The 25,360-nt window shown below is 53.3% G+C and overlaps 1 protein-coding gene across 21 annotated transcripts in view; it reads left to right on the top strand.

The window, feature by feature from the left end:
- Window positions 1–25,360, top strand: part of NCOR2 (nuclear receptor corepressor 2) — a 336,324-nt gene that overhangs the window by 193,712 nt on the left and 117,252 nt on the right. For 18 of the 21 annotated variants that reach the window (XM_019486693.2, XM_019486690.2, XM_019486705.2 and 15 more), the window contains exons 9-12: window positions 6,091–6,157; window positions 17,266–17,453; window positions 18,901–18,994; window positions 21,822–22,000. In XM_019486693.2, coding sequence (XP_019342238.2) covers window positions 6,091–6,157; window positions 17,266–17,453; window positions 18,901–18,994; window positions 21,822–22,000 — 528 coding nt within the window. The remainder of the gene's footprint in view (window positions 1–6,090; window positions 6,158–17,265; window positions 17,454–18,900; window positions 18,995–21,821; window positions 22,001–25,360) is intronic. The other 3 variants (XM_019486694.2, XM_019486692.2, XM_019486689.2) reach the window with 3 other exon arrangements.

The following is a 25,360-nucleotide window of genomic DNA, read 5'->3' as shown; positions in this document are numbered from 1 at the left end:
TTTCTCTCGTCGGCCGGTTCGTTTGGGCGTCCGAGTGACGGGTTCCAGCGATTTCAGAGCTCCGGTCTCGCCAGGGTAGCACTCGCTCTTGCAGCTCAAATCGTGAGCCTTTGTCCCTGCGTCGGCAGGATAGATCCTGCTATAATTGGTCCGCTAGCACTTCAGGTAACCGTATTCCCACTTCACCGGCTGGAGCCCTACCTTTATGTGGGCTGCGTGGGACAAAAGGTTCTTGTGTAATTAAAGAGCTGAGATTAATTTTGCTGAAATAAAAAACTCCTTTTTTGTGTCTCTCTCTCGTGCCGGCTCAAACTTGACACGGGGTCACCTGGGAGGCGCGTACAGCATGCCAGATCTGTGCCAAGTAGCTCAAAAGGCAGGGAGATGAGTTCCCTTTTCGCCGGCTCCAGTGTGAAAGCCAGAAATCACCATACGTTGAGCAAAGAAGGTGGAAGCGCCCACATTACCAGCATGTCCCCTTGCTGTCCTCAGTTTGCCCAGAGAGCAAGAGGGACGTTTCTGTCTCTAACAGCGGTGTTCGGTGGATAGGGGCCCTGTTCTGGCACGTGGCTGAGAGCGTTTGCAGTGATGCGTATGGCACTACCCCGTGCCAAGTAGGATTATTCGTGGGAGGAGGTTTGGCAGGCTGGGTCCTGGGGGGTGCGTGGGGTGTTGGGATATAGCCTTTCGTTGGCGGCAGTTTACTCTGCGCCCTTAGTTGTGATGACATCTGTTAGGTTTCGTGTCTTCCCTCTTATCCCCCCACCGTGCCAGTTGGGCTGGGGCAGAGGAGCCCCTGCTCCCCTGGGCAGTATCTGATTCCAGGCCAGGATGTTGGCATCTTCACTGCTCTTGGGGGAGAAAAAAGGGGCATCCCACCCTGCTCAGCCAGCTGCCACCTCCCTTGCTAGCAACCAGCCCCACATAAAACACAGCAGCCCCTGGGACCTAGGATGTGCTTGGGATTTCCGTCCTCCCCAAGGGCGTCGTGGAAATTACTTGTTGGTTGAGTTCACCAGCAGTTAAAACATAAAACCCCGGGGCATTCACAGAGAGGAGAGTAGCAGGCGGGGGCTCTGGCACGTCTCACAACATTAGTCCCCAGGCTGTCCCTCCCCGTCGGAAACCGGAGGGTGTCCCGGAGCTGTGTTTTTAGGGTCTCCATATGGGGTAGCCTTTGCCTCGGAGGCTGAGCATATGGCTGCTGATTGCACGTCGGCCTGGCTCGGAGGCAGAGATGCTGGAGATGGAGTACCCCGCTACCCGTATTCACAGTCAGCCAGTTTTAAAGGCAACTGGGCATCCTGACCAGACTCTGCCAGCCAACCTCTCTGCATGGGGATTGGACTCGATAGCCCAGAGGCTCCTTCTCATCAGATGTTCCCATATCGCTGTAGATGACCTTTTGCAGCTGAGGCTACGGCTGCATCCGAGGTTTTGAACTGACCAAAGCTAGCAGGGACTCTGCATCCCCTTCTGGCTTGATTTTTTTTTTCCCCTTTCACTTGATTTCTCCACGTCTTCCAGACCCCGGTGCCTGGAGACGGAGCTCGGAGACCACGCTTTGCTCGCTGCCGTCGCCCTGAACCGCAGGGAACCGCCAGGGTTTCTGCTGCGGGGTGGGAGGAGAGGAGGCGGTGTATTGCACCGCTGACCTTTCTAAAGCGCCGTGTGCCTGCGCGCCGCTCCTGCCGTAGCAGAGGACAGGCTTCACCTTGGCTGGCTGTGCTGCAGGGATTTTGCTGCACTGTTTGATTTGCCCTGGGAGCAGAGCATGTGCTTCGGAGACGTGTGGCCTGAATTAACCTCCCTACAAACGGTTTCCAAGTAACAGCAGTACGTGGAGGGAGATAAACTGTGAAGCATATTTATATTTACTGAGACAATATTAACCTTTGAAGGCTCGGCCCCGCGCAGGGAAAAGAAAGGAGCTGAAACGTTCAGCGCTCGTTTGGGGGGGACCCCGAAACCATTCTGTTAGCTGATTATTTCAGTCTCGGTGGCAGGGGTAACACAGACGCCGGCTTTCCAGCCACTTCCAGGCTTCTTGGAGGCAAAGCCACAACGCCTTTGGCTGACACTAGTGTTCCCAAGGCCGGGCACGCCGCTCCTTTGCTGACCTGTCTCCTGACCGGTTTCAAGGCAGGTCCAGCAGCAGCCATGTCAAGACCCCTGCATCCCCGGGCTCTGGGAGCAGCCTCCTGCAAGGGCAGTATCGATGAGCTGCGCTGCCTGTTCCAGAAGTCAAGGGCAAAACTGTTAACGAGGCCACCCCCCCTTCCCCTCCCCTTTGCTTTTGAAGCTGTCTGCAGGCTGCAGCTCCCTTGTTGCTGGGTGTATAAATAGCAGAGAGCCACTCCTGCGGCTTTTGAGTGAACCCCAGAAAGGGCAGGGAGGGGGCCGGAGAGCTTAAAGCATCCCTGCCCTGTTGAGATGCGTTCCCGTGCCGGGCCCTAGCTGTTGACACCAGCGGGCTGGATCCTAGAGGGATGCAGCTGTGACTCCCCTCTCCATCCTCATCCCCGGGGCCCTTGGATGGTTAACGCAGAAATGCAGCTAGCAGTCCCCAGCCCCTTTCGCCCGCTGGGTTACTCTGGTTTCACGCTCTGCAGATTTAATGTGTTCGCACCAGCAGGGAGTTGGGGCAGGGGGGATGCTTTATTTTTCTTTCCCATTGCTTATACTGCCTGGAGGAAGAAAACAGAGTGAAGCCTGCGCTCACAAGTTGGTCTAGCTATCCGCCAGCTATGCCGATGCTCCAATAAAAGGTATCAGCCTAGGAAATCCTTGCCCTGCAAAATAGGGCTGGTCAGTTCGTTTCCAGCGGGTTTCATTTTCACTTCTGCCTTCGCTCGGAGCTGCAGCCTTGGTGCCGTCTCCCATCTTGGCAGCAATGTGACCGCATCACCAGGCACAAGCACCCGCAGGTCATGGGTCTGGCATTCTGCAGTCACAAGGCTTGCCTTGAAAATGTGGAGTTTCCCAGTGGGATCAAACGGATCGGGGTTATTTCCTTTATTTATTTGCCTTCCGATCCCGGAGCTGGTAGGGTTTATGTTTCTGAGCTGCCTCTGCAGCATCACAAGGGGTCAACGCTTCCCTTAAAAGCAAAGCCGAGGTTTTCCCATCCCGTGACTCCGGGACCTGGAGCTGTGTGATGTTGTGAGCACCGCGAGAAGAGCAGCGAGGATTAGCGAGGCTGCGACGGGCTTGGAAAAAGTGGTTTTGACCGGCAAGGAAGGAATTGGGGTGGGGAACCGTATGTCTTGGGTTTTGCGTCTCCAAGCCAGTTGGAACGAACCCGACGCAGACGCAGAATGGCTGTGCGCCGTGACCTGACGTTGCGCTGCCACGGCGAGGAGAAAGTCCACGGGGCGCGGGGGTGAGCGGAGCTCAGAGATGCTCACTCTGAGCAGCAAAGAGAGAGCGGATGTGGTGGAGAAGAAGAAATGTTCCCTCTCTGGAAGGGTCCATGTCATGGGGAGCCTTAAAACCATGTTGTGGCTTGGCTGCACGTAACCATCACCTATCGCGTCTCCAGCTTCTTTTGCAAAAGGAGACAAGTCAAGTGTCCAGTAAGTCCTAGTCCCTGTTTCTGACTTAGTTACTGACTCACTCCAAGACATTGGGCCAAAAGTCACTTCTTCCTTCTGCGTTTTAGTTTTGCCATCTAAGAGGGAGAAAGGGAGCGACTCTGTTCCCCTTCCACCTGGCTTCAGACTAGCATAGTTAGGAACCTCTGTACTGGTCTTCGACAGGGAGAAATGGCACTTCCTCCTGGACAGGTGGAAAAACACATTTGCACAAGCACCTGCAAAACAGAGGGAGAGCAGCAGGACGCGTTTCAGAAGTTCAGCCAGCTTGCAGCCGGCTCGTGTCCTCCCGGGGCAAGGAGTTGGTGATGTTTGCTCAAAACTTTGGCGAGCGGTCAGAGCCCAGCTCACCAAAACAGCAGGTCTTTTGTCAACCCACCAGGCAAAAAGAACCAAAGCCAATAACGCCTTTCTGCGGCGAGATTTTTTTTGCCCCTGCTCCTGGGATCATCAGCACTTTGATTTACAAGAGAGGATCAAAGGACGGGGCTTAATATTCAAGCCCCCATTCAGAAAAACGCCGTCTGGATCCATGCGGTTGTGCTCTGCAAGGATGCAGCAGGCCCCGCAAGGGTATTTGCCATCACCGTGAATTCAGTCGGTGCTATTGCTGCCCCTACACAGGTTTCGGGCTGTGCTAGTTTACCGCCTGACAGCCTGAGCTGGGGACGTTTGGATCCATTTCCAGCAGTTTGCTGCTATTTCCCATTTGAATGAGGAGGTTGCAGATGCCACTGGCAAGCGCTACCTTGGAAATCAAGTTCTATTTTTACATCAAAGCATTCAAGGCAAAGTCAAAGGGAATGAAGATGTAGCGCAGCGCAGCCAGTGCTCAGGGATGCGGCGTTCACCCACTGCCTCCGGTGACAAACTGGGGGAGAGGTGGAACAGAGTGCTGTCCAGTCGCTGCTGTGTTTCTGGGACTGAGCATCGAACCAGATGTGTCCATTTGTCAGATCGAGTCCACTGAGCGTGGTGTGATCGGGTTCTCTCGGGAGCAAGAGCAGAGGTCCTGGCCCTGCACTATGTTGTTATCTGCGCCCCTGCCATGTATGCCGAGTACTTTGCACCCATGCTGAAACACAGTGCCTGCCCCAGGAAGGTTGCAAATCAGGGAGAAAGTGTAGAGAGCAGGAAGAAGAACTGGGAAGCCACCAAGCAAACCCTGAGGATTGGAGATGTTAGGATTGAGATTCTTTGGATTTTGTGGGGTGATGTGGGGAGGGATTAATACACTGTCTTCTCCAGAAAGCAAACACAAGGCTGAATATCCCCCCCTCCCCGCCGTTTTATTAAGGATGACCGCTTTCTTCTGCCTTTGTTTTAAAGAAATGGTACTTACTGGCCCCCACGTTGTAGCTGTTACTGCAGCATGGTCCGGCAAAGAGCCCATAGGAGTAAAGGGATCACTGAGCTAATCCAGGTAACGGGTGCCATCGCCGTCCACAGACTCAGGAGAAGGCAGTCAAGTTTCTGGCATGTGTAATAGCAGAAAGAGGCAGCGCTGTACCTCATTCTTAGGCAAATGGTACCCCGGGCTCGCAGGTAGAGTCAGCCAGCTGCTTACATACGTGCCTAAGCTGAGCCATGGAAATCCGTGGGCTATTACACAAATAGAGGTAGGCACGTGCTTACATACCTTTCTGGACTGGGACTTTGGAGAGGTATAAACAGTCTGGTTCAGTCCAAGTAGTGTTGACTCTGAAGCCTAATGTGGGCAAATGAAGCATTGGCATTGTTTCTGTTTCTGATCCTTTTGGGCAGAAGCACCCATGTGCCCTGGAACTGTAGCCAGAGCTCACCTGGAGGGCTCCTGCATTTCTTCCCCTCTCTGTGCCTCCTTTCCCAATAGTAAACTGAAGGTAATTGGATGCGTGCCGCAGGGTTATTGAGAGCACCACCAGCTGTTTTATGCTGTATGTAAGATGGGGGAGGAGAGATGAAAAACACCAGGGGTGCCCATGCAGTATTACTGTCTTTGTAGCCTTTGATCCGCAGGGCCTGAACTTCCAAGCCTATATGATTGTGGTTGGTCCTGCCGGCCTGATGTCATCCAGTCGGTGTCTGTGGGGCTGCTTGCTGTGTGCGGGATTGTACCGAACAGCAATGTTATTTTGGGTAGTCCTGGTGCTAGCTGCCATCGGTGACCCTGCTTCTGCAAATAGTTCTCTATCTGACTAATGTTGCACACGTGCAACTGTTTGCGAGGGCAGGGGGCGTGATGACACGCGTGTGAAGGCACAAAGAGTGCTTGCCATCGGGCTTGTCAAAGAAAAGTTTGGGTCTGCAAAGCAGAGCCCTCTTTTACTGCAATCAGGTTTGCTCTAAGGCTATAATAGAGTCCGTGCAGCAGCGCTCTTTCTTTCCACGACTCTGATCAAATTCAAAGATGAAAGTAGAAACTGCCCTTGCAACTGGCTGGTGCTGACAGCAGAAGCAGTGAACAGGACTTTTGCTGAGACTGTTGTATTTCACTCGATCTTTTTCTCTGTTTTAGAAACCAGGCAATGCGGAAGAAGTTAATTTTGTACTTTAAGAGGAGAAATCATGCTCGTAAACAGTGGGTAAGTAAATCCCCGAAGTCTTGTTTTAACTGTGTCTAGTAGCTACAAAGAGAAGTCAGTATCTGGCTCTTTCATGCAGAGAACAGGAAGGATCCCAGCACGGAGAACCTGGCCCACGGCCCATTGCCAAGGGCATTATTTTTTCTGTGTTTATAACTTCCTTCATCACAAAAGTAACTTGTACACAAATACTGGTTTCGTGACCCGGCAGTACTTCCCTCTGCATGCATCCCGGCTCAGTCAGCCAGCAGAGTAGTGGCTTAATCAGAGCAGGGCTGCCCATTGATTTCAAAAGGACTATTTGTGGAGTAATGACTGCTCCATGCGAGTAATCAAGCCTTGAGAGAGGTGTGAAATTTCAGCTGACTCCACTGCAGATAACAGCTCTGAAGATTTATCTCGGGCTCTTTCCAGCTGACCTCAGAATGATGTCCTAGGAAGCTGTGGCTTATAAAGCAAACCAAAGCCCTAGTCAATCCCATGGCAAGAAAACCGATAGTGAAATCCAAATTCCCCTTCCAAAAGACTGCTGTCTGTTGCAGAAAGGAAAAGGATGGATTTTATTATGAGACTGAAGAGATCTGGGCAGATCTGTGTAGGCTTTGGGGTGTGTTTAAAGTACCATTTTTAGGGCTTGTTTGAAATAAGCAGGGGAGAAAGAGTAGGACAGTTTGTCTGGAAGATGACTATGATCCTGTTGTGTTGGTCAATGGGAACTGGAAAGAGAAAGTTTCTAAAAAAACAAATCAGGAAACGAACCCGTTGGTGGTCATTGCCCAAATGAAGTAAAATTCCTTAAATGAACGCAGAGCCCCAGCTGGGGAGCACCAGGCACAGCGGGAATGCTCGTTCTGGTTTTATAATATTTCTGGGTTGCTGATCGGGATTGGTTTCTTTTAAATGTAGAAGCTCTGTGCTGAGAGTGCCCTCGCACGCTAGAACGTGGTGCCGATGCTGCCGACGGGCTCCTCTGGGAAGGCCGCGGCGTTGGGCTGAGTTTCTTAGGTTGCCAGTGTGCAGGGTTTGCCGACTTCCTTGGGAGTTTTTTTGGATGAAATCTTTTTGGCCAGGAAGACCTGTTGGGAGGATCCTAAATAATCAGCTTTAGGAAGTGGTTTAAAAGCAGCCTGCTAAAGGGCTGTTTACGGAGACATTTCAGGCCGAGCCACGCTTGTTATTGCCAGCAAGTAAGAAAGAGCGCGCTCTTTTTTTTTTTCCCCTTTTTCTGGCTTTAAAAAAAATTCCACTTCCCAGTAGTCATGCAAAGCCACGGACCATGCATTCCAGTGGGATAGCCGCACCTTTCATGTGGTTGGACTTCACCTATAAGTCATCTAGCCATTTTCTTTGCAAGGCTTTTCCCCAGACTCTGCTGCCCGGAACAGCCGGTGGCTTCTGCGTTTGTGAGAAGACTATCGGTATTCCCTTCCTCAAAATAGAGACTTGCAAAGCGGTGTGTGGTTTTGTTGGAACCTGAGAGGAACTAAATAGGGTTGTTTTCTGGTATGCAAGACTGTCTACGGTACTAAATCCAGAATGGGTTGCTCTATTATAAGTAGGAAGGAGGTGGAGACACAGTTGAACTGTGCCAGCGCAGTATGGTTCCTGAATGGCGGCTTGTGTGAAAATTGCCTATCGTGCAGAAAAGATACATTTCTGCCACCGAGGTTGTCTGATGCCCTTGAAAGGGGATTTTTCAATTTGGGGAAGCATATTGCCTGTGTCGTGGAGCAGGCCATGCGCTACTGCTGAATTTGCAAAGTGAGTGCGCTTGCTGCTTCTCTTTGCAAAATGGGCACATTTTGCTATTTAGCCGCCTAGTTTGAATGGCAGATGCAAGTCAGGGGAAAAAAAAAAATCTGTCCTTGGGTGCTTTTTCCTGTCTGTCACTCGCTCACTTCTTCGTATGTTGTCTCTAGGCCAGCGGAGGAGATGCTCGGAGGCATGTGTGACTCCGCATAAGAGGTTGGGGTGATGCCGGGGTACAGCCCTGGGCCGGCGCTGGCCTGGAGTCAGGGAAAGGGATGTTCACTTCTCAGTCTGTGGCTTTCGTCTGGGCTTTGTAGCTGAAATGTGTTTGGAGCTGGAATGAGCCCCTGCCCCTCTTCCAAAGTCCCTGTGGTAAGGGAGGAAGCCCATGGTCCCTAGTGTAACCGCAGCCTGATGTTGCCAAGTGTTATTTCCCCCATGCTCAGGGCATCCCCTAAGCCGGCTATAAAAAGGCAGCAGCAGCTGCTGCCTTCCCTGAAACCCTGTGTCATTTTGTGGGTCATGACGGGGCCATTTGTGGACCATCTGTCCCTGTGAGGCTGGGGGTAGGTTGTGGCACAGCTCCTCCTTATCCAGCGAGCAGTTTCTGAGCCTGAACAGGAACCACCGTTGACCAAAGTGGGGTGTGGACCCCAGCCATAGGGATCAGGAGCCCAGCTGCATTCAGAAATGCTCTTGCCTCTGCTTTGAAATGTCTCAAGCCCTCCACTTTTGCTCTCAAGCCTGGCACCCAGCTGGAGGCAGTGCCTTTGAGTGCAAGAGGGTTGCAAGTTGCTGGAGGGGTAGCTTGCCTGGCATCCAGTCGCCGGTGGCTTGGCAGAGAGTCCTTCCAGCAACCCTCAGGTTTGGCACAACAGAGGGAACTGAATTTCCCCTCGGGGGGGTGATGCCAGCCTCATTAACTGGAAGCAGGATGAGCTGTGTGGATCATGCAGAGCTTGTCCACATCAGTCAAAAGTGAAAACAAAGGGCCTGGTTTGGGATCTGGGCACGTTCTCTTCTTTTTCTTCCCTTCCCTGCATGAACTCGCTGAACCTGGGCCTGTTATAACACTAGCAAGAGGGGCAAAGCCCATCCAAAACCTGGCAGTATGCAGCATTCAAGTGACCCTTGCTGCAGCTGCTCACGCATTGTTAGGCAGACAAGTGGTGGGGTACTCCTGGTTTGGTTCGGCCATCCCTTGTGATCCGGTAGCGGACCAGCAGAGATGTCTGCAGGAGACAGACTCGGAAACAGCCCCCGAGTTGTTCCAGCCCAACGCTTTAACTCACAGCAGCATCCAACAAAGATACGTATGAAGAGAGAAATACCTTTTGCCTGGCCAGTGAGCCTGGCTGGGCTTTAGGGAGTAAACACGTAACCAGGCATCCCTTTAGCACCAGATGATGCCGCTGAAGGTTGGCAACGCGCTGTACGGACCTGGGCTCGGGCAGGCCAGAGGGGGACCTCGTAGTCTGCCACCAATCCCGTAATTAAACTTGCGGAGGGTGGCCAGCATCTTCCCCCAACCCTTGTACAGAGCGACAACGATGGGGCATGGGTCCCGGAGCTGTCCTGGCACCGGGTGCCTCAATCACTGGGGTGGGGGGGAGTTGCACATGTAGCGTAGAGCCAGTGGGCCATGTTTTGATGAGCTGTTTTCATGTGAGAAGGGATCTTGCTTTCCATGCAGCCCCACCGCAGCATCAGCTGGACAGGATCACAAGATGGAAGTGTGCCTCAGAGCCCCGTTTGCTAAGGCAAGCGTGGCTCACTTCCGCGAGCATTGCTGAAGCGATCTTTCTCTGGGGCAAAGCACAGGCCAATGAACGGCTGCAGCTGCCGGCCACCTCCCGCCTGCGTCCGGGATGCTGCCAGCCAAACTCCCAAAAGTGTATCTATAAAAGCAGGACTTTCCAGCAGCACGGGGCGTCTCAAATCCTCATTCACCCGCTGATGCTTATTTATCACAGACCGGCCCAGCTGGCGTCACTTAGAGAAGTGCAAAAACCCAGTAGCTGTGAAATCTCTGGGCCTTCGTGGTCTGTCTGTGTTACCTATCGCTTCTCACCCGTGACGGGAGATTTCACTTGGCAGGGTTTAGAGCTGGCTGTTTTCCTTCTAGTTCCCCAATCTCCTCTTGTGACTGTTTTCCTTAGTTCCCAAATGAAACTCAAAAGCTCCTCCTTATCCCCAGGGCGAGGAACGCTCCTGTCAGGCCAGGGCTTGCTCCTATACTGGGGTTGCTGCCCTCCCACTTCTCTTGGAGGTGCACAGTTGGGTAGTAGGAGGTGGGTAGTGGGCATCGTAGGAACTGGAGGTCAGCTGGGCTCTGTGCCACTCCTAAACAGTGCCCTGTGAGCCTCCGGCCGGGCCCCTGTGCTGCCTTCTTCCATGTGCCTAGCTGAACCAGACTGCCCGTTATCACTCCAGCCTACGGGATGTGAAGGGAGCGGTGGGTTCTTGGAACTGCTCTACCCACTCGCCAGACTGCCCTCTAGGACCGGTGTCTGCCGTGGCCTGCCAAATCCATGCACTCTGGGGTGGCTGTGTTCGAGTCCGGCAATTAAAGACTTGGCACTGCGGTCCCCCGCTCCTGTTCCTGGAAGAGCTGCCCTCGGAGAGGCTGCTGCAGACCCAGCAGGGCGGGTGCAAAGCCAGGGGCAAGTGCTGATTAGATCAAATCTGTTCCTTTCCAAATGCAAATGCCCTGCCCGGCTACATAAGCTCCACGGGGAGCTTTCCCAGCTCACCAAGGCTCCCTCCTTCCTGCCTGGGGTGGCAGATCTGCTCTGAGGAGGGGACAGAGGAGGATTTTCCCAGCTTTCGGCAGGTAATTGATAGCCGCTGTCCTTCCTTCCCCTCCCTCCCTCCTGTTATGCTGTTATTTCTTTGATGGATTCAGACAGATTAACACAAGATCCAAGGCAGGGCTGGCCACCAGGAGAGAGCTCTCTCTGTTGCACTGGAGCCAGAGCTGAGCAGCCCGTGTGAGCTACAGCTGGGCACTTTGGGGGCAACGGAGATCATCGTGCATGATTATGGGGAAATGTCCGTGGGCTTTGCTTGTTGTGCATGCTCGTCGTCTCCCCTCCGCTGTCATCCTGCCCATCCCCTGTGTTCCCCCCGCAGGCTGTGACCCTGCGCCGATCAGTCATCCCATCTCCACGTCAGTCCCTGGCAGGTCCCAGGTTTCCTAATAGGGGACACCTGTGCATAAAAGGAGATAAACCTGCGTTACGGCCATAAATCACAAGGACTTTCTGAGCCTGACTTGTATTATAAGCAAGTCCCTGCCCCGTGTGGGTGGAGGCGAGCCCAAGGGAGACCCAGGCCAGGATTTGCTTCCCTGTAGTTGCGCTCTAGTGGGTTTCGTGCTTCAGGCTGGACTTCTCAAAGAGCCCCAAGGAAGCTGGCTGCCTGAATGCGCTGCTGAAAAGCAGCGAGATCCAAGCACCTGATGGCACCCTTGGAAAAGCGTGCGCATTGAAAACGCAGTCCTGGAGAGCAATGGAGACCATGGGAGCTGTGTCCCACCCTCAAAGCACCACAACAGTGGGTTGGCAAACAGTGGGCAGCAGGAGCGTTGAGGAGATGCCGCTGGTGAGGTGGATGGGCAGTTAGTAAGGTGGCTGGGGCTAGCCACAGACCAGGGCTAGTCAGAGGGGAAGCTGCTCTGGTTCAAACAGGCAAAGCTAACATGCAGGTCTGTTTGTACCAGCGCGGCCTTGGAAGCCCAGCCAGCAGGGCTGGTGCAGACCACAGCTTTGCACGCCTCAGCAGCAGCTTTGCAGCTGAACACCCGGTGCAGACATTGTCTTCAGAGCAGAGATGGAGAAGGCCTCTGTGCAATGCCCTGAAAGGGAGGCTGAGGACTGGGCTTTCATGCAGGAGGAAAGGCAAGCTGTGGGCTGTGCCAGGGACGGGCAGCTAGGCGTAAGGACTGCAGCGCACCAGCTCTTTGAGTGAGCTGAGCCCTGGGGAGGCCAGGAGAGAGGGGTCCAAGCAAGTGATATCCCTGGAGCTGTCACAGTCTTTGGCTGCAGCAGCGGTGTGGGAGCAAAGGCAATACAGGGGGCATCTGGGAAGAGCGAGCGATTCCTAGCTCAGTGCCAGGTCGATGGGGCAGCCTGAGGGGCTAGGAAGCCAGTTTCCCTCTCGGCCCCGTCACTCGTCCGTTTAGAGCAGTGGGAGCCAACCTTTCCAGCAGCCTCCTCGAGTGCCATTCCTGTCCCCTTCCCCTGCCCAATCCTGCTGCTCTGCTTTCTGCTCCGCACTTGGAGCAGAAAGCTCCCTACCTGATCTCTTGCTCTGCTTTCTGCTTCCTGCTGTGCTGCCCACCTCCTCCCCGATCTACCTTGAGCCACACACCGGGCTGCCCCCGCCACCCATGCTAAAGTTTGGTCATCCCTGGGCTAGAAGAAACACTTGCATCTTGGCCCACGGGGCAGCAAAGTGAATCCACAGAGCACAACCAAAGTCCTCCATGCCAGGGCATCTGGCCCAGCTTGGGTAGCTTCTGCTCCTAGAGCGGATGGGCTGTCCAGGGCCAGAGCTGATACCATCGCTCCCACTGTGGGGGAAGATGGTGGGAGAGGACTTCAGGGAGCTCCCAGGGCAGAAAAGCCTTCTCCACCAGAGCCCTTCGTGCCGTGTCGCCCCGTGGGGTAGTGCTAAGAGCTGATGACATTAGAGGAGACTGCAGCCAAAGTAACCAGAAGTGGAAGCGCCAGTTCCCCCTTGTTACCCTGCAGCCGTTCAACCAGGCTGGAGCTACACTGTCCGGCCCAGAGCCGAATCCTGTCTCGGGCCTGCCTTTCACCCCAGCACATTATCCCAGTTACAGTGGTAAAAGGCAGCACCTCCCTTCTTCACCTCCGGCTTCCCCAAAGAGGCGCAAGTGCCTGAAGCGGGGCTGTCTAGATGGCAGGCCCCTGCCCTTCGGGAGCGGAGGTGTTGGCTCCTGCCCCAAGGAGCCTATGGTGTGAACACGAAAGGGGAACGGGATCAGCAGCCCCACCAGGGTTGAAGAGGAGCCTCCTGCCTTTGCGGGTTGCAGGGCATGGACCGCAGGGCCCAGAATAACTTGCAAGGCACGGGCTCCAGCTTGCCCGCATCGCACACCTGGCCCAGTTTGAACTGGGTCCTTTCTCCCTTCTGCCTTGTTGCCAGAAACTAAGGAGCTGAAATCTGGCTGTGCCCATGATGTTGAGCAAAGCAGCACCACACGTGGGGCCACGCTCGGTCCCAGCGTGCCCAGGCACAGCTCTGGTCGGCCGTGTCCTCACTCACACCTGGACCCAGTGGCCTCCACAGTTGCTGGTCCGTCTGAGACACGGGTGCTGCGTAGGGGAGGTACGTTCAGAGCCAAGCCTGCATCGTGCTTTTACTGGTGTGACCTGGGAGTGGAGCCATTGCAAGAGAAGCCTTGGCTTGTTTCTGAGCGACTTGCTGCTTCTGAAAGCACCCTGCAGCAGGGACCGGATGTGCACAGGAGCAAGGGCATGATTCATTGCTCTGGCTGAGTCGAGATTTGGGGCTCAATCCGAAAGATTCCCGCAGGATTCCCCAGGATTCCCTTCTCAAAGGCTTTGCACAGGGCCTTCGAGAGGAGAGAGGTATCTGAGCAGGGCAGACCCCCCGGGAAGTCTTTGAGCTTCAGACTTTCCTCCCGCCTTGAGGACAAGCTGATAGAGAGGAGACTCCAGGTCTCGAAGAAATCCATCCACGGTGTTTTTGCTGCCGTGCCCCGGACCATGACTAATGAAAAATCATTGCTGGTGAGCTTTCTGGAGGCTGGCCAAAGAGCTCAGACCATGGTTCTGGGTGCAGGAGAGTGGAGGGGAAGGGGTAGAGGAAAGGGGAGAGATTTGGGGCTTGCCATCAATTTTTTTAAAAAGCGACATCTGCTTTCGCTTCCTCATTTGTGGCCTCGAATGCATTCTTTCCACTCAGAACGAAACCTTAAAATCCCCTCTGGCTGCCTCCTTGCCTTCACGTGGACCCGATATTTGCTCTGGACCCCAGCATGAAGGACTGAAGCGTCTCCATTAGAGGCTGTCCTGTCTTTGCTCTTTTAGGGTAATACCATGCTCTCAGCTTACCTAGTCAGACAAGGATGCCCCTGCTTGACCCAGCTGGCTGTTGGGTCAGGGTTTCACATGGGTGCAACCCCAGGACCCTGGACTGCTGTCAGCAAGGGGGTGAGGAGTGAGCTAGCCAGGCCCACAGGTGAGAATATGATGCACCTCTCCAAGGCCTTTGGCTCTGCCTGAGCAAGCAGGCAAGGGGGTGTCACCCATGAAATGCTTGCGAGGTGCTGGGGGGGGGTCACAGACCCATGCGGATGGGTGGGTGGATGTGCTAGCAGGAAGCCTCACTAAGTTGCTCTGGGCTAGTGCAGAATCCGGCCTGCAGCCCTTGTAAAACCCTGACTTGCTCAGTCAATCCGCCAGCGCTTGGAGCGTGACGGTGTGCATTTCAAACACCCACGTTGACCTCCTTCGAGAGAAATTTGGATGCTTGTCTTGCTGGGATCCTATGACCCCAGCTGACTTCCTGCCCCTTGGGCAGGGGGCTGGACTCGAAGATCTTCCGAGGTCCTTTCCAGCCCTAACGTCTATGAACTATGAACTCATTGGTAGCATCTGGGGCTGCTCGCAACGGTGTGGTGACAGCTGGACCTGCCCTCATGCTTGCACGCTTGTTCTTCCGCATGTACCTTGAGATATGCAATTGGCTCGCTCTGCAGCAAGACCTACCCCATTATACATTTGTGTCCCGCAAGGCAAGGAAAAATGTCTCCCAGAAGTGAGAGATGGCAGAGGCCTGCCAGCCATTGCTTGAGCTCTGGGTTGGGCGGAGGATGCTGAAGCAAGAGTCTCAGCCAGTCACTTAAGGCCTGACTCCATCTATATTGCACCGCTGGATTAGCTCCAAGTGGCGAGGTGGTGCTGGGACTGGGGACAGCAATGCATTCACTGAGACCTCAGTGGGTGAAATGCCTTGAAGACTGAAAGCAGTCTGCAGGAGATGACCATGCTAATTATTTGGGGGGGGGGGGGAAGGCTTCCTCCACCCTAGCCATCATGAGCATCCTATTTCCCTCTGCTCTAAATTTAAACAGCGCAGTTCTGGGGCTTCCTCCTCGTGTTATCAGAAGCACCCAAAGAAGCGGGCCGCAGTTCTGTAAATACTGTTGGCTTCTTCCTTCCTCTGTGTGCGTGTGCATGCTCTCCACAGGACATGGGAGCCTGCCAGCACCTAATGCTGACGCTTTAATTTGCTTTTTCACATCGTAGAAGATCGACTCCGCTCTTGGAGGGACGGCTCTGGTGTTTTGTTGGGTTTTTTCCCTCTTTCTCGTTGTTTCCCACCTCTTTCCGATTTAGACGTGCTGCAGCGAGGAAGGGTCAGGAAAAGGAGCCGTAAAACTTTGCAGAGCTGGCTGGGTTTTTGGTGTGAGTCAGTTTGGTAGCAGCATTTGCTGAGATGCTCTGACCTGCCCCCGGGAGAAACCCAGCCATTCCACGCTGCCTCTCCGTTCGCAGCAAGCTTGTGCTGCAGAGGAGCGCTCTGCGGGCACCTGGGCACGGCCCTTTTCCAGCTGGGTTTTATACGGAGGGGCTGTACTTGGGGTGATATTTTTCATGTTAAGTGAAAGAGAACGCACTAGTTTTTGAGCGTTAGCTATAGCGGAGCTGGAATATTTTGCCTCTGCTTCCTTCTCAGCCTTGTCTGTTTAGGCTAGAGGAAATTTAGGCTGGAGATTTGCACTGTCGAGGTAGTCGAGCGTTGGAAAAGGCTGCCCAGAAAGCCCGTGGGATCTCCATCTCTGGAAGTTTTCAAGAGCGGGTTAGACCAGCACTCGGCCAGGATGGCTTCATCAGGGGTTATCCTGCCATGAACTGAGGGCCAGACTTGGTGATTTTCTCCTTTCCTATGACCCTGAGTCCTTTCCTATTTAGATTGTAAGCTCTTCGGAGCAGGGGCTCTTTCTCAAGGTGGTTGAAGGCAACAGGAACTTTTTTCCATTGACATCAGAGGACTGCGGGATGTGTTTATACAGGCTTGCCCAAGGCAATGGGCCTCCTGTCTCATTAGGGGCCTGTGGGTGCCACTTAAATGCAAGGGAGTGACAATGCTAACCATCCACTGGGACTGCAGTGCATGCCACAGCTGGTTTTAATAAAGCCACTGGGGTGGCAGTGCATGCCAGGGGTTGGCTTTTTGTCTGCCTTGTAAAACAGTAAAATAAAATCCACTCGCCCCTTCCATTGACTTCAGTCACAAGCGCTAGCCCCCGTATGAAAGCAGGAGTGATGGGGTGTAGGGCTGGATTTTGAGGAGCTCCTGTGGTCCTGGACAAATACTGGCATGGATATAAAGAACTGTGTATTTGTCTCTGGTACTGGCACGCTCTGAGCACCTCCCAAACTCTAATGCCGTGACCCTCGTACCACCCTGTAAGGGAGAGCAGGGCTTTGAGCTGCGTGACCGGTCTTAGGAGCCCAACCCGGGTTGCCCAAATCATAACCTGAGTCCCCTACCGCCAAGTCTCTTCTTTTGGTGCTCGCGCAACATGGCACACCGAGCACGCTGGCTCCTGGCCTCACTCTCCTTTCTCACGTGCCCTTATAAATCGGGAGTAACTCCAGTGCGCTCTGTAAATTGACAGTGGGGTAAAACTGATGAAAGAAATTGGAGCCAGGAGAGGAGGAAGCAAGGAGGAGCCCGGGGCCTTGAGAACGAGGTCCAGCCCTGGTCAGTGGAGAGGCGCACGTGTTCTCCTTGGTTTGGAGGTGACCAGATGCAGCTGGGTGAAGGTGACTGAAGGCAGGAGGAAATGTGGGCACGTGTCTGCAGGAAAATGTGTGGCTCAATGGTTAGAGTGGGGGCCTGGAAAGCCCTTCCTGCCCCTGTGTATACTGCCTCTTTGTGACCTTGGGCCAACTAGGAGCCCTTTTGTGTGCTTAATCTGCCTTATCTGGAAACCAGCCTGTGCTTATCTGGCTCCGTCGGGGGCTTTGATTAATGAATAGCATAAAGGAGTTGGAGATGCTCAGATGCAAAGTCCCACTCTGGTGCGAGTGGATCCTGGGCAGAGAGGAAACCTTTCTTCCCTCCAAAGGGGAAATGGTTTCCACCGAGAGCACTGAACCTCATCCTGTCCTTTCTCTCTGGTCCGCGGCCCTGCGTGGCGCGTAAGCATCCTAACCCACCCCGTTCTGTTCTGCAAGGCACGACTCATCCCCCCCGTCTCCCCCCAGCAATGCAGGGAAGGCCTGGTGGGGCTGCTCGGTGAGTAGGGGGTGGGGAGCACTTTTTTTCTGACCTCCCGCTCCCCTGTGCCCTTTCAGGAACAAAAGTTTTGCCAGCGCTACGACCAGCTGATGGAAGCCTGGGAAAAGAAAGTGGAGCGCATAGAGAACAACCCCCGGCGCCGCGCCAAGGAGAGCAAAGTGCGCGAGTACTATGAGAAGCAGTTCCCGGAGATCCGGAAGCAGCGGGAACTGCAAGAGCGCATGCAGAGGTTAGAGGATAAGCGGTAGGAAAGGGCTGAGCCCCGTAGCGGCCAGCCTTTCTCTTTCCTCTGTACGGGGTCCGGGCTTTAAGGGCGGGTTTAAATTCCCTTTTTGGGGAAACGAGCCCCTTTCTCCTTCCCCCCCAATGAGATAGCTGTCGGATACGTGAACCACAGAGCCCAATGAGCAAATAGCTTGGCTGCTCTGTCCCTGTGGGGGCTCGGCGTAGCTCAGACCAAAGACGAGGATAAGGAATGCTAAGAATCCCGATTCCCGTCTTCCCAGCCTGCCTGATTTCCCGGTTGACCACGGGGTAGCTCCTTGCTCCAAGCACCTGCTGGGGCCGTGTCTACCCCGCCCCACCCCAGTCGGCCCAGCTCAGTACAGACAGCCTCACAGCAAGTTAATTATGTCGATGGTTAAAGGCCGTTCTCCTCTCGCTGCAAAACTCCCTGTCTCCAGCCCCTTCTTATTTAAACCAGATGGTGGTTGGCTTGAGATGCCGCCGCGAGTCAGGACCCAAGCCACGTCGTGGGACGCTGCCAGGTTCCCCCGCCGCCTTCGGGGCGAGCGGAGCTGGTGCTTCCCAATACTCTGCCCAGCAGCCTCCTTCTCTCTGACTTGTTTCTAACTTAAAAGGCAGGGAAGGGGGCAACCAGATGTTTTAGACCCCAAATGAAGATGTTTTCTGTTTAGTAAGGCCGTAACGATCTGGTATTCACAGTTTTCACGACGCTTCCTATTTTGGTTGTCAAAATGCCTTTGTCTGGACTGAAACTGTCCCCAGCAACGACTTTATTTTTAATTGCACCTAAAGATTTCTTTCGGTGTAAACGGTTCCCAGTAGGCTTTGCAACCCAAAGGCAGTGGCACCAGATGGAGGGGACAAAATAGACCTTAGTTTATGCCAGAGTCGGAATGAAAACGCAGGCAGCTGGTGGGAGATTTTAACCCATCCGTCAAGGCCGATGGTCCTGGGGGTGGGAGGTGACACAGGTAAGGGGCTGGCTTGGTGTTCGCTCATTGTAGGACTTGATGCTGCCCGTGTTTGTGACCAGTAAACCCAGCTAGTCCCGTTGCAGTTAGTGGAGCTGTATGTGGCATGGAGCACTACGCCCACTAGCGTCTTGGGGTTTGCAGTCTTTTAACTCGAGTCAGTCCTGTGTTCTTGTGACGCTGAAGTTTGGGGTCCATCATGCTGCCCATGTGGGGCAGGTGTTTTTTTTGAAGGTAGGGGCATCATTGGAGAGGCTTTGTAGCCAGACCACTCTGAGAGGCTTGTGCCCCATACCTGATGCCTCCCCCTCCCCCTGCCTTTCAAAGTGGCCTCTGTTTACTGTTGTGACTGTCCCTCCATTCAGCGGGGCTGGCTCCCCTTTCAAATGCAAGTAGTCACCATCAGTGTGCGAGGCAGGGTGCCAAGTACAAAATGCAGCTTGCCATTTTCAGTTTCTCGCTGCCATTTCCCAGCAGGGTAGGACAGAGGGGCAGCGGTCTCTCCATGTCGGCTGCGCGCAGCGAACACGAGGTGTCGGAAATTATTGACGGGCTCTCGGAGCAAGAGGTGAGACCCGAGCGCCGTTCGTCCTTCCCTCTCTCCCCTGCATGTCCCCTCCACCCCCCATTTTCCTTTCCCTTTGGGGCCGTCTGTAGTCGCAGCAGGCCCTGCCAGTGGAACTTGAATACCAGTGCCGGGTTCAATTTAAAGACCAAGCTGTGGTCAGTATATGTTGCTGTGGGAGCAATAACACAGGTTTCTGGGCTATTTTTTAATAGCAACCATGGTTTTGCACAGGGATTCCCATGAAATGAGTGGCTTGTATCTTAGCGAGCCATGTCGCCTTTCTGCAAGAGCTCTGTTCATCTTCAAAACACCCCGCAGACGTTGGCTTCTCTCGGATCTTGTTTCACGAGGGTTGCTCTGGCTTGCCACCGATGGCAGACTGTATTGAATAGACTCAGGGTTGGGAGGGAAGAGCAATAGAGATGATTGCTGTACGTGCAGGACATTACGCTCCCTGCCCTTGGCTAGAGGGAATGGGCTGGTCCCCAGTTGCAGAGTCAATCGAGAGTATCCCTCGCAGCTGTAGTGAGAAGCTTCACCATTTCATAGGGTGTAAGGCTAGAGAGGGACCACCAGAGCATCTGTTGTGACCTGCATATTGCAGGCCATTGAGTCTCACCCAGATACCTTTCTGTGGACCCAAAAATCTCTTCCCAGAGGAGAGTTTAAGACAGTCCTTGCAGCCACTCGCCTTTGTGCAGTGTTTAAGGCAGGGAAGCAGTCCCGTCACACACTCGAGGAGAGACTAGGGGTGGAAAGTGCAACGTGTGCATTTCTGCCACCACCAAGCAGGAGATGTGAACTCAGTGCCCTGCCTCGGTGGCGGTCCTGCTGCGTTACTTGTGTTAACAGCCTCACTGCACACACCGTGCTTCTGCTCACTGCATTTTGCTCACGTTTTACAGGTCCGCTTCGGTCAGGATCCACCCCATATCGCAGTGAGAACGGGCTTTTGCCTCTCACCATGCAAGAACCTCCCTTTAGCTGTTGGAGTAATGCTTTTAGGGGAGATACTGCTGCCCTGAGGCTTTGTATCAGGGTTTGAGGCTGTGGTGAACCCAACCGTTGTGGCCAGATGTAAGGCCGGGTGCTGTGCCGTGGACCGCTGAATGCTCTTTGCCTGGCACTTGCTCCTGGAACCATCTCTCCTTCCATGTCAGGCTATGGTATTTAGGCCTCATTTGAACAGTGGAGCAGGGAGGTCCTGTGCAGAGTCAGACCACCACTAGGCTGGCCATTCTCTATTCTGTTATATGTTTGACATCTTCAAAGGTATTAACTCCCTGTGACACATCTAGATCAGAACATGGCCACCCACAGTGGAGCTTCCTTGACCCATAATCAACTACGGTCAGATTAGGAGACCCTTGCTTACCTTGGGTAGGTGTCTTCCCTCATGACAAGCAGCATGGGAGCCCACCGGGCCTACTCATGAATTAAAAAGCAAGAGGGAGACATCAGAACCTGCCTGAGAGAGGGGGAGAAATGCCACGAGGCCGAGAGAGTCTTTCACTGATGTTGTTGGAGGGCTGGTGTTTGTACTCAATGGTACTCAACACCCAGTGGGTCTTGCCTAGATAATAGCCCTGGAAAACTCCACATGTGACGGCGTTGTGTGAGCGTGATCATGTCATTTCTGCCATTGCGTGTCATGCAAAATGCAAGGAATCAGAATTGTGGGTAGGGGTGACATCTTTTATTAGGCCACCGAGATATTTGCCCCAAAATTGCAAAACACACGACACACGTACAACGCAATTGGCCGATCCAGGAAAAATAGAACGGGAATCAAAACGTGTGGAAGAGGTGATGTCTTTTATTAGACCGACTAGATATTTGCAAACAAATGGTTTTATTTATTTGCAAGCTTTTGGGCACGCTCGCCCTTCGTCAGGCGTAGGAGAGAGCAGAGATTGTAACAGTTCTCCCAGGTAGAAATGAAAATTCCTATGGATGAAAGGGGAAGTTTTGTAATCTCGCCCTTCGTCAGGCACAGGAGAGGGTAAAGTGTACCTGAAAGCTTGCAAATACATAAAACGCTTCATTTTGCAAATATCTAGTCGGTCTAATAAAAGATATCACCTCTTCCACGCGTTTTGATTCCTTTTGCCTGTAGACCACTATGGCTGCAACCTGGATACATGAAAAATGCAGTGCATGCCTGCAAATGCAGGGCAGCAGTACTGCATGGAAATCAGCCCCGTTTGGTAGCCCACGCAGAACAAGCTCAGGGATTTAGCTTAGTATGCTAAAACAGTCATCTCTTGGTGCATTCAGTTCAGTTTCAAACCCAATAGCGAAGAGGAAAGAATAGGAGAACAATGTTAGGAAGCCCTCCCCACAAAACGTATCGCTGGGATGCGAGGGGAGGCAGACGCCTCCTCCGCACCCTGCGTTCAGCAAAGCGGCACTCGGACAGGGGCTCTCGGGGGTCTGGGCCCACCTTCACTTGCACCTTGGGATTGGAGCTGCCCTTGTGATTTTATTTGCAAAGCCAACCTCCCGCCGCAGCGGGTTTAGCAAGCCTTAAGGCTCCCTGGGGTTTTGCTCGTCTCTCCTCGCCGCTGTGGCTCGGTTTCCTCGGGTCAGGCGGTGCGTCTGAGAAGCCTTTTGCTTCCAAGTGGAAGATGAATGGTTTCCCATCTGACGGCAAGAGCTGCCTTCAGCATTTAATTTACAATTACTCCAGCAGTAAAGCTGTCTTGCCTTGACCTATGAATTCTCCTCTTCTTCCCTCTCTTGTCCTTTTCCTGGGAACATCTGTGCCTTGCAGTTGTCCCACGGGCTCCATAGTGCTGACAAGGTGTTCTCCGTGCTTTCCCCGCAGAACCTGGAGAAGCAGATGCGCCAGCTCGCCGTCATCCCCCCCATGCTGTACGATGCCGACCAGCAGCGCATTAAATTCATCAACATGAACGGCCTCATGGACGACCCCATGAAGGTCTACAAGGACCGGCAAGTGATGAACATGTGGAGCGAGCAGGAGAAGGAAACCTTCCGGGAAAAGTGAGTAGAACGAAGACGCTTCTTACAGTTTCAAGTGGAAATCGTGGGGTAACGACTCCGGGGCTGGGCACTGAAGTGCTTAGACAGGCTGGTCGTGGTGGACGGCGGTAGCCCAGGGTCCTTTGCTGTGGCAGCCGGGTTCCCTGCTGTAGCTCAAATGGCTGCTGTGCTGTAGGAGGCAAAGACTGGTGACTCAAGTGAATCCACGGACAGCTCTGTCTGTCCGTGCCAGGAAAAGTGAACAAGCTGAGTTTAGCAAAAGGGACGTGGGCAGGGCTGAGAAGCGTGTCCGGGTAGCTGGGATGAGGGTTTGGCTTTGCAAAACACGAGCGCACAAAACACTGGAGACGCTGCACGTGAGAATGGAAAAAGCTCCGGGAGAGGTGGCACAGTCAGTGGACGTGCCTCGTGTTTGGTCCTGGGCACAGGGGTGTGAAACGGGTCCTCAGTGTACGCAAGACAAGGTTTTCTCACATTGGCAGAGAGCCTCTGGGCCGATCTCAGGCAGAGGCAGCTGGCCAGCGATTGAGGAAGTTCAGTCATAGCTTAGAAACTTACTCCCAGACCTAGGGATAGGGCTGGCCACCCCCTTCCCAGCCCCCCGGATTGTTTAAGTCCCCTTTTTTTAACTCTGATCTTTCCTTACTGAAGTTACCCCCTCCCTTCTTGTAGTCATGAGACTGAATAATAAGCCCAGGTTGTCATGATGGGTCAGCGTGGATTTCACAGAGATAAAATTAAATCGTTGAGACGCAAAGAGTCAGTGCCCTGTCTGTAATTAGCACGTGAATGTGGACGGTTTCAGGGCTGGCACACCCTCACCACGGCCCCTTTGCACACGGTCTGGGCACCCGTCCACTTGGAAATCTGCTCTTTCTGTTAGGAAAAACAATTCATTTCATGCTTTCATGTAGTTCATTAAATGGGCCGGGTTAAGGGAAGGTCAGCAAAACACGATACTTGGTGCCTTGCACTTTTATCCTGCTAACGCCAGGTTACCGTCCTGTTGGGCACCGCGTGCTTTGCAGTTGTCTAGGGAGACTCCTGGGACTCGGATTGTCAGACTAATCTGTCCGGACACCCACGGGTTTCATCTTCCAGTTGCCTTCCACCGCACTCCTCCCTTATAGCTCTGGCCTTGTCGCAGAGCTTACCTAGCTGGCAGCTGCCGTCCCCGCAGGTACCTGCTCCATGTTTCCACGTTGGATCTTCTCTTCTCAGGCCAAGCTTTGGTTGGGACAACTTCTGTCTAAGGAGAGCTATGGGTGCCCTTTTGGGGAATTGGGACCTGCTTCTCCGATTCTGATCTCCGGCAGGGAGAGGGCCATCAGCCCACTGCTCTGGGGCCACTTTCTGCCAGGAAGGCCACAGAGGTTATTTTTGGTCAGGTTTCCATTATTTCCAAAAGGCGGTTAGAAAAGTGCAGTTTCTCCAGCTTCCTTTGGCAGCAACAGATAGCTCAAGGTTTAATGGCCACGGTCCCAACAGGCAGTAATTTAGACCAGGGCTGCACAGTTGGCAGCCCACGGGCTGCGTGTGGCCTGCAAGGGGTTACATTATGGCCTGCAGGGCTTATTGGCATGGCTTTGAAACTTGGGGGATGAATGCAGCCCCTGCCAGCTGCCACATTCAGGGCCTTGGGTCATTGCAGGCAACTGCGGTTGGCAGCCGGAAAAAGAGAGATGAGCATCAGCAACATCCGCCCCTTGCGTTCCAGAGCCGCTGTGCCGTCAGCGGTGCTTTGCCCAGCTCACGGGGCAAAATGAGTTGGACAGCCCCGCTTTGGTGCTTATCTGCCCCTCACCGAAGCGGAAACTACAGCGAACACTTTTCCGGATGAGACTATTTGTGAGACACCTGGTCTCTCCCAGCTTTATCTGTGCCAGGCGTGCCTTTGAGGGAACTTCTTCACGGCGGTTACTCCTGCTGGCAGCTGAAACAAAACACTTGCAGATGCACAAAAGCCCTTTGTGATGACCTTGGTTTGGTTATTTATTACTCTGGTGACTTTTTAGCTGTTTTTAAAAATATCTGACATGCTCTCAGACCTGCAAGTATTGCTCTGCCACGGTGAACAGGGTAATTACTCGAGCTTCAATGTAAGGAACACCCAATGGGTCTTGCCTTGATAATAGCCCTGGAAAACTCCACGCGTGACCGCATTGTGTGAGCGCGATCATTTCATTTCTGCCATTGTGTGCCATGCAAAATGCAAGGAATCCGAATTCTGGGTAGGGGTGACATCTTTTATTAGACCACCAAGATATTTGTCCCAAAATTGCAAAACACACGGCACACGTACAATGCAATTTAAAGGCATCCACAAATGGTTGCTTAACCAAACTTCAGTCTATAACGCTCTCCCAACCCCATGGAAACTAACTGGGATCCTTCCCCTTCAACCCGCTCAGCCCCAGTCACCATCACAGCAGTTAGAAATAGCCCTTTCAGTCTTGAAGCTAAGCAAATTTAACCAAATAAACACCCAGCTCAAGAGAGATTACCACGGGGTTCAAGCTTCATCCTGCCTTCTTTTTTCAGGCTTTGAATCTGTCCCCAAATTGGCCATGTGCTTCCATTAGCAGTAAGGCGTTCTCTGTTATTTTGTACAGTGGCAGCATCCAGAAGGCCCAGCTAAGGACTGGGACTTGGTACTCAGCCTTGCACATGAACATCATTGAAAGGTTTGAAAGGTAGCCCCTGCGCAGACTGAGAGCGTGACCCTGGCTGGTGACAATAAGGTTTTCTTTGAAAGTACAGCTTGTCCCTGGCAAGAGAAGTACCTCTGAGCACTAGGAGCCTGGCGAACCCTGACTTTGAAAGGCACGTTGTTGTTTGCATTGCTGCGCTCTGAATGTGCCAGTGTCATGCATATTTATAAAACCGCAGTAAAACCACATTCCTTGATCAGCCATTTATTTGTGCCGTGTACTACATGACAGCCAGGCTTCAGCGCTGTGATGTGAGCCCGCTTTCTGAGAGAATCTCTGTTTCTCCTGGGTTTGGTTTTGTTTTTTCCTTTTTTGTTTTTTTGGGGGTTTTTTTTTTCTTTTTTAATCATGTGCCACAGAACAGCTCTCCAGAGTGTGGCGTTAAATTTGTATAGATTCACACTTCAAGGCACTTTATGTAACAAAGCTGGCAGCTGCAAATGGGTGAAGTTTAAAGGTGTCTTTCTTGTAAGCTCCAGAGATGTGTTCCCACTGATCCACTCTCCTTGCTCACCGCCTCCCACGTTCCCAGTGCCCCGGTGGCATTTGCTTTCCACCCCCAAAAAGCTGTGTGCCGGCTGCAGCTCTGACCACGTTTCAGTCTGCTGCTGCCGAAGCTGCTTCTAGGGAGTCGGGGCAGCTGGAGCCC

This window comes from Alligator mississippiensis, chromosome 10 (genome assembly GCF_030867095.1).
Source record: "Alligator mississippiensis isolate rAllMis1 chromosome 10, rAllMis1, whole genome shotgun sequence".
Taxonomy (NCBI): Eukaryota; Metazoa; Chordata; order Crocodylia; family Alligatoridae; genus Alligator; species Alligator mississippiensis.
This window is presented reverse-complemented; position numbering and strand designations above follow the sequence as displayed.